This window comes from Pyrgilauda ruficollis, unplaced genomic scaffold, assembly GCF_017590135.1.
Source record: "Pyrgilauda ruficollis isolate IOZ18807 unplaced genomic scaffold, ASM1759013v1 scaffold16, whole genome shotgun sequence".
Classification (NCBI taxonomy): domain Eukaryota; kingdom Metazoa; phylum Chordata; class Aves; order Passeriformes; family Passeridae; genus Pyrgilauda; species Pyrgilauda ruficollis.
This window is the reverse complement of record NW_024514764.1, coordinates 5,989,754-6,006,162: the sequence shown is the minus strand read 5'-3', so window position 1 is coordinate 6,006,162 and position 16,409 is coordinate 5,989,754. Positions and strand designations below refer to the sequence as shown.

General features: G+C 39.1%; 1 protein-coding gene and 1 long non-coding RNA gene across 2 annotated transcripts; one reads left to right on the top strand and one right to left on the bottom strand.

Annotated features, from left to right (window-relative positions):
* Positions 1 to 45: 45 nt before the first annotated feature.
* Positions 46 to 11,435, top strand: LOC121350716 (cytochrome b-c1 complex subunit 2, mitochondrial). The gene is made up of 14 exons (XM_041462270.1): positions 46 to 177; positions 2,066 to 2,158; positions 2,288 to 2,437; positions 2,874 to 2,938; positions 3,896 to 3,952; positions 4,280 to 4,404; positions 5,780 to 5,877; positions 6,301 to 6,358; positions 6,520 to 6,615; positions 7,437 to 7,636; positions 7,908 to 7,988; positions 8,565 to 8,641; positions 10,186 to 10,339; positions 11,188 to 11,435. The coding sequence occupies exons 1-14, from the start codon at positions 142 to 144 to the stop codon at positions 11,269 to 11,271; spliced, it is 1,374 nt and encodes a 457-aa protein (XP_041318204.1). The 5' UTR covers positions 46 to 141; the 3' UTR covers positions 11,272 to 11,435.
* Positions 11,269 to 16,286, bottom strand: LOC121350718. Its single transcript, XR_005954695.1, has 3 exons — positions 16,012 to 16,286; positions 15,238 to 15,342; positions 11,269 to 12,260 (listed from the first exon to the last, which is right to left on the bottom strand). It is a non-coding gene; the product is annotated as an uncharacterized LOC121350718 (long non-coding RNA).
* Between the last annotated feature and the right edge of the window lie 123 nt (positions 16,287 to 16,409).

Sequence of the window (16,409 nt, the reverse complement as noted above, 5' to 3'; positions counted from 1 at the left end):
GCGCGCCACCCGCCGGAGCAGTCGAGTTCGGGATGCGCTCGCTGGAAGGTCAGCGCGGCGCGGGGTGTGCCGGGAAGGCGGGGTCTTCCTCCGGGACAGCCATCTTGTCCTGGCCGGGGCCGAGCCGAGGGGCGCGGGACGATGAAGGGGTTCCCGGTGGCCGCGCGTTCCCTCTCGGTGAGCGGGATCCGGGCGCGTCGTGCGCGGTGCGGGAGAGGCACAGCTGGCGGTGACAGCCGCTGTCTGGGGCCCGGGGGCTGCGGGCGATCCTGACCCCGGCCAGCCCGGGGCGGTGAGCCGGGCAGGGGGCGGCGGGCGGCGGCCGTGGCAGCGGGGCTGCCGGGCTGCCCGCGGGGTCGGCGTGGGCGCCAGAGCCGGGGCCGGGCCGGGCCAGCGGGCGGCGCGGCCGGACGGCGGCTGAAGGTCAGACAGGCCGCGGGCCGGGCCCGGAGCGCCCCGCGGTGAGCGGTGCCCCGGGCTTTGCCAGAGCCGCCCCGGCAGCGCCCGATGGGGCACGGGGAGAAGGGAGGTGAGGGGATCCCGCCGGGCTGGAGAAGCTTCAGCTGCCTGAGACAAGGTGGTGCCCTTGGCGTTAGCGCGTCCTGGAGGCGGGGAGGGGCAGGGGCTCGTCCTGCCCGAAGGCTCTGGCGGAGCGGGCGGGCAGCTGGATGGCCGCTGGAAATGCGCTCCGGTGGCATGGAGAATGACCTCTGAGTGACGGCGTGTGAGTCAGTCTTAGATATGCAGTAATAGTCCATAAATAAGTAGACTTTAGAGTTTAAAACTAGGTGTCTTACCAAGCTCTTGGTGCGGGAGGAAAGGAGTTTTTCCTAGATTCATACAATGAACAGTCTCTGGTAAAGCAGTGGGAATTACATCACTGGCATCCGTGCAGCCGAGTGCAGTGGTGTTTCTGTCACTCGGTTTTCACCTTGGATGGGAATTAAGTTATTTTCTGACGTGAAAACAAGAGTAATATGTAAATTTACTAGTATAAGCAACTTCTAAAGTGGGTGAAAAGTAATAGCATTTCAGATTTGAAACCAGTAGTCTTGTCATTTCTGTTGCCAGCTGCTGAATGCAGGGCTCTTGTGGTATTCTTCCATGTGAAAGGACTGCTTCTGGTTATTAAAATCCTAGAATCATGGGATGGTTTGAGTTGGAAGGGACATTAGAGATCATGTCGTTCCAGCCCCCTGCCATGGGCAGGGACATCTTACACTAGACCAGGTTGTTCCAGGCCCTATCCAACCTGGCCTTGAAAACTTCAAGGGATGAGGCATCCAGAAATTCTCAACATGTTGAGGACAACAACAACCTCACAGGGAAGAATTTCTTCCTAAAATCTAATGTAACTCTGACAATTTGAAATTATTCCCCCTTGTTCTGTCACTATCTGCCAGTGTATAAAGTCCCTCTCTGTCTCTTTTAAGAGCCCTTTAAGGTATGGCAGGCTGGAGTCAGCTCTCCCTGGAGCCTTCTCTTCTCCAGGCTGGGCTCCCCCAGCTCTCTCAGCCTGTCTGTGTAGCAGGTGCTCTTTTGATCATCTTCATGACCTCCTCTGGACCTATTTTAAGAAGTCCAAACTGCAGTCTGGGGCCTTGCCTACATGTCCTCTTTGCCTGCAGCAGTCAGTGCAGACAGGTTGGAACTCTGAGGTGACTCTTCAGGAGCTGAACTGCCTACACCTGAGGAGTTCAAAGTTACCTCTGAGGTGTTGTGCTGCATGTGTGGGTTGGTGTGGCTCTTGGTCCAGTGAATTGCTCTGCAGGTGTCCTACAGACTGTGTGGGATGGAGAGGGATACCTGCTGCAAAGAGAGGAGGGGAGGAAAGATTCCTTACAGTGCTATTTCTTGAAATTCCAGAGAACTTGAGCAAGGTAGCATAGGTTCTGACTGATACAAAAAATAATCAGAGGAATTACAAGGCAATCACTGTTTTTACTCCAGTGTTTGAAGTCCTTCATTGTATTTCTACTTTAAAGTCAGAATCTTTTTCAGTATGTAAGGAATGTATGTGATGAACTAATTGAGGAAATCCATTCTCTTATGCTTTCTCCTTCAGAAGAGATTTTACTCACTTAAAGTAGCTCCTAAAGTGTCATCCTCAGCAACTGCAGCAAAAGTGAAATTATCTCCAGAGTCTCGGGATCTTGAGGTCAGTATAAAAATACAGGTTGTTTTTTTCCCCTTCTCTTTTAAATTTATTTTTTAAAACTCGGTCAGAGCAGAGCTGTGATAGTACTTCCACTGAATGAAAACAAAGGTTTTTTTCTTTTTAATACAGATTACAAAATTACCAAATGGCTTAGTTATTGCATCTCTGGAAAACTTTTCTCCAGCTTCAAGAATTGGTGTGTTTATTAAAACAGGCAGCAGATATGAAACCACCAGTAACCTGGGAACTACTCACCTGCTTCGTCTTGCATCTAATTTGGTAGGTGTTTATTACCTTTGTTATTATGTTGACAGTAGGTGAAATGGTCAAAGGTTTATTATTGCAAAAATCAATGGTATGGTAAAGTGGAGAACAATGAATCTTATGAAGTGGAGAATAATGTACAGTGGTACTTGGTTATGTGGTTCAGTGCAGGAGAAATGATACTGCACCCTGGAAGATGGGAAGTAATACTCATTTATAATTGTGCTTTCCTCTGGGGTCTTAAACTAGACATATATAGTATATCTATGTTCAAATATACACATAACTAATTCTACTTAAGCTGCAGTAATATTTAGTTCAGGTGGTTGAGCCAAACTCAGGTTTGTGCATGTGTGGAATATTTCTGAGTAATTTCTCTTACTGCTCAACTCCGTATCTGGGTTTTAAATAGCTCGAATTGTAAGTTGCCCTTTTTTTGTTTGTTTAATAGACTACTAAAGGAGCTTCCTCCTTCCGGATCACTCGTGGCATTGAAGCTGTTGGGGGCAGCCTGAGGTTTGTACCCACATAGAAAGATAATCTGTGTTGCTGAGATGCAAAGGAGCTCTAGGACTGAAGGAAACATAAGACAATAAGCACATATGTGTAGGTGGATAAGCTCAGCGTGGTACTTGAATAGTGAGTGTTGTTAAAGAAGATCTTGTACTTTCTGTTCTGTTAAGCTTCGAGGATGAGCTCATGATTTGTATCTTAGAAACACCTTTCAGTAAACAGAATATAAATATTGTGCACATGGAAGAAATATAATTTTTCTAGGAGCCTAATTTTCTTTCTGCCTTTGCAGACTTTGAGAATAACTTTCCTAAAGTCAGTAGATTGCTTTTTCTTCCTCCATCTTTTGTGAATAGATTGCAACCTTGGAAGCAGTACAGACAGTAGTTAGCTTTAGTGACATGAGGGTTTTAAGCCTGGAAAACAAGACTAAGAGGAGTAAAAGAGAGGTCTCACTATACCTGCTTTCTTTCAGTGTGTCTTGAAATCATCCAGAAAGGCTTTTTTTATCTATTTGGTTAAAAATAGTGTTTTATGACTCTACCCTTTTTCTGGTCCTGTCAGTAACAGATATGTTGAAGGAGAAGGACAGGATCACTATGTTTTCTGCCCAAAAAGAGTAATATCTAAATTGCTTTGTTTAATACATATGCCCTTTTTTTTTCATGTTTTGCTATTCAACCTTATTTGCTGTTTTACTTTGAATTATTGTGGCATCTTAAATTCTGATGGTCACAAGACCCTTGTTATTACTTGAATATTTTTACTTGAATACTGAAGATGTGAGTTTTAATTAAGTCTGTTTCTGCTCTGTATGTGTTTAAACAGTCATCCCAGACAGATTTAAGGATAAGTAGTTACTCCAGTCTGTATACTGATTAATTTGATCAACAGGGAGTATGTGTGAAAATTCACTTCTGTGTTCTTTGCTGAAATGGATTTTGGTTTTCTTTCTTGTAGTGTGCACGCAACAAGAGAGAAAATGGCTTACTCTGTTGAGTGTCTGCGAGACCATGTGTAGGTATCTGGATGGGCTATAAAGGGAATTACTGCCTTCTTTAACACTCTTTGGTAGTGAAGACGTCATTTTACAGGGTGGGAGGAATGTCTGTTCTCATGCTTTTGTAATAAATAAATTACTATATTAATATTCAACTTCTATGTCATGTTACTGAGCATACAAATGCTACAGAATTGAATTATCCTACTTTGTACAGCAGTGCTGATAATTACTCTGGTTTGAGTGATGTGTTTTGTTTCTTACAGATTAATTTGAATTGCTTTCAACTGCAGAAGAAGCACGTGTTACTTGTGTTTAATGCCTTTGTAACTTTCTTTATTTAGTGATACGGTAATGGAATATCTCCTGAACGTTACCACAGCACCAGAGTTCAGACCATGGGAAGTAGCTGCTCTTCAGCCTCAATTAAAAGTTGATAAAACAATTGCACGTCAGAATCCTCAAGTCGGTAAGTGTATTTTTTTCTCCACTGTATTCACTCTGCAAGAGTTCCTTCAAAATACAAAAAAAAAAGTGGAAAAAAATAGTTTCCATTTTCCTCTGTCACATGAACATTGAATTTTTCAGCTTATTGATAGGTATGGTCTTTCTGGTGTTATGGAACTATTCTTAATACACCGGTTTTTCCAGCCTGTGGTAACATGTAGCAAGTGACATGCTAAAGACATCTTACACCATTCTCCTTGACAGCTTCCATTTTACATTTTTAATTCTTTTCGAGTACAACCAAAGAATGTGCAAGTCATAAGTGTTGTTGACATTGTATTTGCAGAAGCTTGTGTTCTGAAAACCATATTTAGGTATTACTCATTGGTGTGAAAATGGTATCCTGCAAAAGACTTCTTGAATTTGTATGGTTGTTTTGGTATAAAAACAATACGTATTTTCATCACACTGAAAATTCAAGCTTTCGGGTTGTAAACTTAGATTTCTGTGTTTAAGGAAAAACAAAGAGGAAACACAACACAAAGTCTCAGATCAAGCCTATTCCAGTGTATCTCATGTTATTAATTCATCATCCAAGATCACCCAGGTAGTTCTACTCAATAAACAATAATTTGTACCACTCTGAAGCATGTGTACCTTTGTAACCCATTGAAGGTGACAATGTAATGTTGGAAAAATCTCTGTCTCATACTGAAGTGCTACTATTTTTTAAAATTAGTCATAATCTTTTTTTTTTTTTTAACTTATATCAACTGCAGGTTGGTTTTCATCGTAACGTAATATTTTCAGTTAGTTATGTTCAGAAACAGAACTATAAAGAAAGAAATCTTTCTCTTGAGGAAAAAGTGTGAGCAAATACAAGGAGAATATCAAAACAGGAATTACTAGAATGCTATTAGAGTGCAAAAAAACTAATGAGAAGGGAATTGAAGACACTAGCATCCTTCATCTGAGCAGGGAGATGGATGAGACACCTCACAAAGCTACAAATAGTATTCTAGAGAGCCTGTTTTTTCTCAAGAGCAAGGGATGCCTACAGGGAAGATGATAATTAATAGGATGGTGCTCCCCTTCTTCTAAACACTGATTGCATTTATAGCTTGCTGTTGAAGCCAAAAAGTGTTGAGCACATATAAGTTATTTTATATATAAGTTTGTTTTGGTTACTTTTTAATAAGATAAAGAACAGAAGGCCTCTGGCCAGATTGCTCCAGCCCAAGGATTTGGAAGCTTCCCTATGAATTGGATTATTCCAGACCTGCTTTTGCAAATTGTATGGTCCCTAAAGTGGACCACAGCTCCTTAATTTAATTTCTTTCATAACCTTCATTACATGTGGGTCTTGTGTTAATTATCTGAAAATTTGTTCCTCTCAGGTGTGCTGGAGAACTTGCATGCTGCAGCTTATAAAAATGCTCTGGCAAACCCCTTGTACTGTCCAGACTACAGAGTTGGAAAAATTACTCCTGAGCAGGTAGGGTTCTTTGTATTGTGCTATATATCTATCCTACTGTCAGAAATAGGTGGTGACACTTGTGAGACAAAATTAATTTAGTATATATACAGTCAGTATTTACTGTCTTATTAATCTGGTGTTGAAATAATTTGTTTCCATGCAACTTTGAATACTGGGTACAGAACTGATATTTGCATTTAAAAAGATGGTTAATGTCAGTGGCTTTCTGTTGACAGTAAGGCTGTCAATGAAATGCAGGTGTTCTTGTATAAAAGGGTTATGTAATTGTCTTTGGGAAAAGCAAAAAAAATTACATTCTATAGACGGTTTCTTTTGGAAGCTTTGGAATTTGCTTTAAGAAGTATAAGGGGCTATGTCAGAAACACACATGATTTTTGTTCTTTAAAAAAAATACCCTAAAATGTGAATTTACTGTTGCAGCTTCACAATTTTGTACAGAACAATTTCACAAGTTCAAGAATGGCTCTCGTAGGAATAGGTATGTATGTTCCTGAATGAACACTGCAGGTCATATGGGAGAACTGCAGGAGAAATTGGAGTTCTCTGTAGAAGTAAACTGTTCCCATAGGCTTCACTTTTATTTAACTGCTGTAGCTTTTCAATGTCATTGCATTACTTGGAGTAACTGCTGTATTGCAGGTATAAAGCACTCTACCTTAAAGCAAGTTGCAGAGCAATTCCTAAATATCCGAAGTGGATCTGGTTCTCCTGGTGCAAAGGCTGTTTATAGAGGGGGTAAGGATGTATCTATTGTATCTATTCTGAGTGACTGATTATCTGTTTATAAATGTGGTAGTATTCAAAGTTACAACTGAAAACTATATAGTTGCACTAAATGCTGGGCATTGGAAGTGACAGTTCAGATGCATATTCCATTTAAATAAGCTGAAGATTCCACCATGGAAGATTCTGAGATAAAACTAAACCCAGCTCTTCAACAAAGTTTTACCTGAGACATCATTTTTTCTATAAAGTGAAAAACAAGCTGCCAAATGGTTTCTCTTAGCAGTTTTGGTAAGATTCCTGTATGAGTAGGATAAGGGCTGTCAGGAAGTGAAGGTAGGATTTCTATTTAGGGAAGATGTGTTAAATATTGTAAATCAAAGCAATGCTTAGCTCTTTCAGAGCAGTGTCTTGTACCATTACCAACAGCTATTGTTTAGTTGGAGAATTAGATATCTGTCTCTGTAAAGACATGAAGGGGAAGACGAAAGTTTCCAGCATTTCATATTTGACTGGAACAGAAGGTACTCTATTTTCTGGGTATTTGTTATGTGGAGACTTTTGAGTTTTATCATCCCACACTGTGGATGGTTTAGGGTCAGGTTCAAATAAGGCATACTAACGTAATGGGTTTTGTGCTAGCAAGAAAAAATTTTAATGTAAAGGACTTTTTAAAATTACCCTCAGCCTCATACTCCCTTCCTAAGGGGACAGGCAGTAACTTCAGGCCTTGCTCTTCTCTTGTTAAAGGGAAATGTTTCTTTTCCATGCCTGTGAATGTACAGTAGTTTCTAATTGAACACTGTATTACCTTTTTTCTGTTGTATTTCTAGGAGAAATCAGGAAACAGACTGGTGATAGCCTTGTCCATGCTGCTATTGTAGCAGAAGGAGCTATTGTTGGGAGCCCAGAAGCAAATGCCTTCAGTGTTCTTCAGTATGTTTTAGGTGCTGGGCCCCTTGTCAAGAGGGGAAGCAGTGTTACCAGCAAATTGGCCCAGGGTGTTGCTAAAGCAACCAGCCAGCCATTTGATGTAAGTTCAAAGGATTACTGTATTCTGATTTTTAAGTAAAATGTGTATTATCTTTGAGAGGTAACTACCTTCAGCTAGAATCTTAATTGGTTCGTCTTGCACACATTACAGTATATCAGGGAAGGGCTTCCAGTCTGATCTTTTCTCAGCACAGATGGAGTTTAGCTTCTTGAATTACAGTATTGTAGACCCTAATAGTAATTATTTTCCAATGCTTGATGCTGAATTACAGTGATACTTAAAACAGTTAATGATAATGTTTGTTTTGCAGGTTTCTGCGTTTAATGTTAATTACTCTGATTCTGGGCTCTTTGGGATTTATACTATATCCCAGGCTCCAAATGCTAGGGAGGTGAGTTGCTGATTATAATTTAAGCATTAACAACATAGTCTTCAAAGTAGTGTTTTGATTTGAGATAGTGACTGATTCATCTTATTTAAAAAAAAAAAAAGGAAATATATATGATTTACTATATAAGAATGCTGCAAATTCAATTATGACTTATCTCTGTAAGCTGGGAATGAGACTTGCTTTGTGGGAAGGACAGATACATAATATGAACTTAAGTTAATAAAATGCCTTGAATTGCTGACTGTAATTGCTGATATACATTTGTAAGCCAAAGTATGTAATGAAGAACATTCTGTCTCTTGAAGCTGGCAGAACTGAGCACTTACATGAAAAATGGTGAGACTGTATAAATTAATGCTGTAGTGCAGTTAAAATCCACCCTGGTTTTTGTGCATTTTTGGGCATACATTACAGTGTTTTTAGTTTTTTTATAAAACTGCTCAGAATTGTGTTCAGGCAGACAATCCTTACATTGTCAGCTGCTCTTCCCTTGAAGTTTCCAAGATATCAGATAATAGAAGTAACATGTTGAAATTTGATGTGGGAAGAAATCTTAAATGATTTAATTTTCCCCAGGTCATTAAAGCTGCTTTGAACCAGGTAAAGGCAGTTGCTCAGGGCGGTGTCACCGATGCTGATGTCACAACAGCAAAGTAAGTGTGTAAAGAATTCTCATGTGTGTAAAGGGAATTTTCTTAACACACAGCTACTTGTGAAACATGCAGACTATTCTGTACAGCAGAGCTTGTCCTGTAATTATTTCCATGGGGCACTACTCACAGTCCTGCATTAAAACTGAGCCCCTGTCAATATTCTTTTTGAAAGCTGTACTGATTCTCCAGTAGTGTCATTTCCTAATAAAAACTAGTAAGAGAAGCGTTAATATTTTCTGAAGACTGTTTCAATGTAAGAAATGAGCAAGTGTCAGCATGCTGTCATTTTCATCATACTCTGTAGTGTTAAGATGTATTTGAATTAGAATCCTAAACTGCATTATTTAGGTAATTCCCTTTACAGTTACACTGAGCAATTCCCAAAACAATTATAATAAGCAATCTGTGCCATCTTCAAAGAAAAAGAGTAATGAGGGTCTGCAAGTGTAAAGCACTGAATTAGTGATGGTACACCAAGTGCTGGAAATAAATGCCCCTAGGAATATTTGGGGGAGGGGGTCTCCAAGTAGTGCTAAACTGCATTGAGCTTTTAAAGCTGCAGTTGTACAAAAAAACAACATAGTACAGACTCAAGTAGCAAAATGAAATATTGTCTGTTGCATGTATAAAATAAAAGACTCCATGTACAGCATAGTTACACAAAATACAACAGCCTAGACAGGATTGGTTCTGCCTTAGTCACTAGTAGCTAAATGGTGGATTCTGGACTTCTTATACTGGGCATTATTTGTTTTGTGTGTTGTGGGTTCTGTGGGTTTTTTTGTTCTTTTTTAACAAAGCTGCCTAGCATTAGGGAGTTACATGCAGTGCTGCTGTGGCTAGTTTTCTTTTTTTCTGGAGTTCCCTTTCTGGAATGGCTTCATACATTTCCTATATTCCTCTTTATCCTTTATTGACAAAAAAAAAAAAAAAAACCAACCAAAAAACCCAGACTCAGTCAGTTCTATTTGCAGAGTCTGGCAAGTCAATCAGAAGTATCAAGCTACTTCATAATGAGCTATTGGAATAAATAATTTTCTATCTTTTTGTCTTCACAATAGAAGGACTGGCTTACACAAATAAGGTTTTCATATGTAGCAGTGATTCTGCACAAAACACAAGAACCAAACTCTTTTAACAAAACATGGAACTATTACAGGAGGAGCCTGGGCATTTACATTCACTGCTTGTCACTTAGGACAAAATTGCTCTGCACGCATCTGTTCCTGATGAGAAGATTAGATTTAAACAATAGTTTGTCTAACTGCATTAGTTACCTCAAATGGAAACAAATCCTGAGCTAGAGATCTTCTGACTGTGTGGGGAGACAGTAGGTGTTAAAGTACCTGTCATTTTCATGCTTGGACTGTTTGTGGTGCCTCTTTCCTAACCACAGAATGCTTCCCTATTAGAAAAGGGAAACCTTTCAAAATGGAATCTTGAAGTTTAAAAGGACCAAAACCTCATTGTATTTATGGGGTGGTAGGGAAGGTAATAGCAGGGCTTACAAGCTTGCTCATTCTTGATGCTTTCTTTGATGGTAGAAATCAGCTGAAAGCCAACTATTTGATGTCAGTGGAGACCTCAAAAGGGTTGCTGAATGAAATTGGCTCTGAGTCCCTGGTTTCTGGCACTCACACATCCCCATCTGCTGCTGCTCAAAAAATCGACTCTGTAGCCACTGCTGATGTTGTGAATGTAAGTATGTGTCAGCATCCACAGGTGTTCCTTAATCACTGTGTCAGGTTTTTTATGGAAAACTGATGCTCATTTCTGTGTGTTTATAAACACACACATATTCTGTCTTTAAAAATAGAAAAGGCAGCTCATTTACAAATCCCAGCTGGGTATCTTTTGATGTCTTTACTTACTTTATTAACAGCAGACTCTTTAATACACTGTAAAACTAGTGTAGCTGGGAATTATGTAAAATTCTCATCTTCTTCACTGAAATTTACCAAAACTGCCAACTAATAGTCATGGAAAACTTCATGTTAGTTCCAGGTCAGGTGATTCTGTGTCAAGGTTTTTAGGATTCCTGAGTCTAGAATAATGGGTGTTTAATAAAACAATTAAGCTTTCAGTGATAAATTGATGTAACTTTGTTGCTGCTGCACATTATCTTGTTGCTTATACGTGAAGGTAATTTCTAAAAATCTTATCATAAAGAAAAATTCTGAGATCTAAAATTTGTTTTTTCACAGTCATTGCTTATTTGTATTGCAGCAACTAGCAATAGCTTTAGTAGTAATGAGATACACTGTATTTTATGGTGTAATAATTATTCTAGGAATAACCATTTTTAGAGTTCATGCCTTTTATATCCAAGTGTATCTGCCATTTCCATTCACATTATCAAGTAATGAGCAGCTGCATTAGAAGCAATTAGATTTATAGAGCAAAAGGAGGATTGTTTACATGATGGTCTATTATAGTAGTGCCAAGATTTGTTCTTTGTTTTAGTAACTTGAAGCTGATGCTATGAGTAGCATCAACTCTGTTGTAGTGAATATTTCCTCATGCCCACTTTGCTGATTTATTTTCAGGCTGCAAAGAAGTTCCTCAGTGGGAAGAAATCAATGGCAGCTTCTGGGGATTTGGGAAATACTCCTTTTCTTGATGAGTTGTAAAAACAAATCTGGGATGGATTTGATTCAAGATGGACCTGAGCTCTAAGTCACTTATGTTCTAAATGAATTACTACTAACTTGTTATTTATGAATTCAGTTCTTTCAGAAAGTTAATCTGGAGTAATTGTGGGCTTGCACTCATCAAATAAAGTGCTGAGTTCATACATTTTGTGTAGAAGTTTTTTTCACTGCAAATGGTATATAAAAGGCTGATAAATCTGGCTCTGTACAGTGGAGGTAAAAACCACAGTGCAAAAACAAGATGAGTTTTGGTCCATGTAAAAAATGTAATTATGTAAAAAATTATCACCACAATGAAGGCAAATGCAGTAATTACCACTGGTTACCCATATATTCTTGTATATTCAGGAAGAGTTCTTGATACATTGTCTACCATCCTTACATGAATTTAGTAGGAGACTTGCCTTCAAACAAAGCTTGCAGTTCCTACTTGTCTGGGACTAGCAGAGGTTTTGTTTCTCCGTGACTTCTTCACAAGTAGCACTGGAAGAAATCTTTGAGGGGATTAGCCATATATAGCTAATACATAATTTGAAATCTCATAGGACATAAATTTTTTGAAGTCTAGGCATATATTAAAAGCAAACAGATACAATACATCATAAGAAATGGAGGGTTTGAAGAAGCCAAGTTCTGAGCTGTTCTGAAGCAGAGCCAAGTCTTACAGACAGGATGCATGTGATACAGAAGGGCAGGAGCAAGAGGTCTCAGCATGAAGGAGGTCAAACACCACTGGCCTGGAACGTAGGATTGCACAATGCACCAGCAGCATTGTGGAGTGCAGCATCACACTGTGCCTACTCAAGTGTCTGGCCTGTATCAGATATTTGCCAAATTCTGGATATTGCTGGTAACATGAGTGAACTCACCACAGTAACTGTGAAGATTTATACTGAAAAGCATCCAAGTCTATATCACCATCACTACTGGACCCAGTGTCATCTTCATCCTCAGTGTTTTCACTCATACTGCAAAGACACAACATGCAGTAATTCCCATAGGCATTTAGTTAGCTATTTATGGGATCTGAATTTTTTTTTCAAATGCTTGTTCTAAAGACAGGTTCTTCAATTCTGAAGCTCCACTAGTATCAAACATTCTATTGTCCATTGTCCCTTGTATACTCTTTCCTTTGGTCTTTCTCTTTGCTCAGTCAACAGAAAAGCAAGCTCTTCTTTTCCTGCTCTTTCAGCATCGTAAATTATTTGTTTAAACATAAAGGTTTAATATTTTGGAAAGCCCCTTGCTGTGTGAGCTTCCTTTCTGCTGTTCTAGCCTAATTATCTCATTTTAATACTTGTGTTCCTTCACCTACCTCTGAGGTTTATTTCTGTTAAAACTCTGTGCCTCAGGAAAACTTGGAACTGCCTCATAACCTATCTAGATTAATTCTACTGCCCGTATGGACCCCCCCTTACCACTGAGAGCCAGATATTCTTAAAAGCTGTTTGCCATGGCTCTCATGAAAAGTGCTTTTTTTTTCCCTGTTTAATTTTAAAAGTCCTAATCTTTAATCACTGTTGGGAGTTCAACTGATTAAGAAACAAATAAGCTTTGTACAAGATTGTAGCAAGAGCTCCATCTTGGTATCATCAGCTGATTGTGTCTTGATGTGTTTTTCACACTAATGTCCATTACAAATGGACATAGCCTCTGACTTCAGGGCTTTTATTGCCAGCCAGAATTTATGCTCACAGAGGAGGCAGGGAAGGACCTTACGAGGCATTGTCAGGAGCAGCCAGAGGTTAAGCAGGAGGTGCCCACAGGAGCTGAGGCATTCCAGCAGTAAACACCCAGTGAAGATTTTTATGGAGATAAAAATCCTTCTTACACCATTGAAGGTGTTTTGAGGAGACACAGGTATCACACAGCCCTGTTTCTTCTTGCTGTCATGGAGAATAGGACATGCATGCCTCCGTGCTAGTTTGGTGAGTAAATGCAGGATTTTAAGACATCAGTACCTCCCACTAGCTCTCTTAATTTTTGCCTCCTCCTAAAGTCAGCAGAGTGGCACCAGCTTGTTCACACTACAAGCAGTAATAAAACTGTTCCTTTGGGTTCCAGTTTGAAACTTTTCAGATTATACTCATCTTAATCAGATGAGGGAAAAAAAAGTCCATAAAGATAAAATCTAATTCACTGCATGAAAAGCTTCTAAGTAGTGCATTTGTGCATTGTACTTTTCTTAAGCCCCATACTCTGTGCATTGGTATTAATGCCAAAATTAGTGTGCTGCTTGTGTTGCCATTAAGAGATGGAGCTTCTACAAAATACTACATTTTTTGCAAAATTTTACAGCTTTGGTCCTAAACAAGTAAGTCCATCCTAAACATGAATTTAACACATTCAGCTGTTTGATGGGGTTTTTTCGCATGGGGCATGTGCTGAGTTAGATCCAGGCGCTCCATCAAGTATGCTCAACTTGTTTCTTTTGGTTCCAAAAACTAAGATCAGCTACAAAGGAACAATATTTGTTACAAGTCCTCAATCCACTTTACACCCTTCTGTACTTGCTGCAGTAAATCAAACACATCACGTGCTGTAAATAATTTGATTCCTTGTAGCCTTTATTGAAAACGCTTTTGAAGCTTGCCTTCTTCAAATTATTGCAAATAAAACCACTTATTTTCACTGATGCGTATTCTTAATATTCAATTATTAGTATTCTAATTATAGGTGGAGAAAAAAACCCAAAAAACCCATTAAACCCAAACAAACCAACAACCAAACCAGTATCATATTTATACTTCTGTATATCAAAGGGGTTTTTTCAGGGAATGGATGAATGCTATCACATCCTAAGAAAGTAATAATAAAAAAGTATTTCATTCAAATTTATGCTCCAGATTTTTCCACTGATTTTTATACTCAAATCAAAAGTGCAAAGCCTTTTTCCTAAGAAAAGGCTAAGAACTCCACTTGATGCATTTTATTTCATCAAGTAGATATTTCTTCCTGGTACTTGCAATTCTGAAGAAAGGACTGCCCAAACTATAAAGGCACTGCTAGGAAAATTGTTCTAATTTAAAGATATGCATTTTCACTGTACAGCCAGTAAATTTCTAAATTACTTCATTACGCTCCAGTCTTCACTTCATAGATTTCAATGTTAAGAGACAATTTCATGCTGGGAATTACCAAAGCACACTATCATCCCTGAACTGCAGTTCATGAGTTTAATGTAATTGGGCTGGGGACCCATGTGAAGCACTCACATTTACAGAGCTTTCAATTTCAAGTTTATTACAGGTGTCAGATGTTCCACAAGAAACCTTTAATAACTGGTAATAGTCTGCTAGTTCTGATACGGTTCATTTCAGGTTTAAAACATTTAGGAAATGAACACCTGTGTGGATTGTTAAAGCACAGAGATTAGTCTATTGCCACTTTGTAACTACTCTGTGTAATAAAGAGAAATAAAAAGCAAACAATAAGGCAAATTAATTTCAAGCCTTGTGAGGATTTGTGTTACTTGTAGAATGAAATTACTTGAACAATATTGCACTGAATAAAGAATGGTATTATTCAAGTCTAGTTGCTACGTAAAGGTAATAGTCAAAATATTTTTTGGAAAAAATCTGGTGAATAGGAAATCTGTTTTTGCTGGAGAACAATGTATAGGCTTAAATCTTGATCTGATTATGGAACAGTCACCACAGCAGCTATTTTAAGATCACAGGTATTTCATCACAGTGGAATGCTGGCACTGAGCTTTATACAGTTTGTGCTAGTTTCTTTTCTCTGTAATTTTGAACTGAGTTTCTTTTGATCTCTGTAAGTGTAAATAAATCAGAGACAGGCTCAAAGCATAAATGCAGAACAAGGATATCTTCAATGCAATTAAATTTTAATATCACTACTGGTTCTTTTTACCTGGTTTCAGCTTTCCATCATTAACTGCAGAGCTTTTTTCAAAAAGGCTTGTTATCTAGAGATATGGCCCACCTTGTACCATTGTGAGGGCTAATCCTTGTTCATCCATCCCAATCTCTGCCATCAATGCTGCAATCTGGGTGTGCTGAGAGAAGTTTTTCAGTGCTGTCAACAGCCCTTTGAAAAGTGAGAGGAAAACTTTACTAGCTGAAAGTGTGATATCATTCTTCAATAAAAGGTTTAAGGAGACATTTGAGAAGGTGCTGTCTCCATTCTTAAGTATCCAAACAGTTAAGCCTCTCATCCTTAGTTACTTCCTTAGGCTGGCATTGTGTGCTGTTGCTGCCAAAAGACTACATAAGCTTGCTTTCTGCAAATAAATACACAGAAAGTAGTTTTTACTTAGAAACTTATTTCTCTAAAAGTCACACATTTTGCCAAGAGAAGGAGCAACAGTGCTGTTACTTAAGTATTCATTACTAGCAGCTATATATTCGGGGAAGGTAGGGAACAGGGCACAAAATAACAGAACAGAGGAGTTTCCAGCTACTAAGGACTTCAAGAAAATACAGCATGCCTATAGCAAATGGATTCTTTCAAATCACTATTTCTTCCATGCACCAATTTTTTCTGGTTTAGAGGGAATAATTTCAGCTATTTTTCATCAAAAGCCTTACAATTTTCTCCACCCTTAAGAAAATTTGTCAAGTATAGGCGATTTCTATGGGAGTTAAGTACAGGGCTTGTCCTCCAAATAACAAATCCTACTGATTGCTGTTGAACACTTTAAGATTACTGATATCTCCATTTTGTTTGTACAGTCTGCCATCTACGTAAAATACTTACATAAAAATAAACAGCACAGGCAGTCGCCCCCTTGGCTTCCCAGTGTGTTCCACATAGACCAGTTGTGCTGCTCTGGAAAAAACAGGTGGGTGTTCACTGTTGGAAGGAGAAAAATGGAAACTATTAGATATTTTCCAAGTACCTGTAGATGTGGGGGCTGTTTGGTTCATTTACTTCAACATTCCCATACCAGAATGACAGTATCGAAGGCACAGAGCTATTGTGGCCAAACCGGGCTGGTTTCCCACGTTTGGTGCATTGTTCATTTTCTGGCTACGGATTCTCACAGTTCTGTATGGCTGAATCCACTGAAAAGCATGCCATCAGAAATGGCTGTATTTGGGTGAGATTTCCAGTCACAATTAATTAGATTTCCTTCCAAAGCCAGGGCACAGACA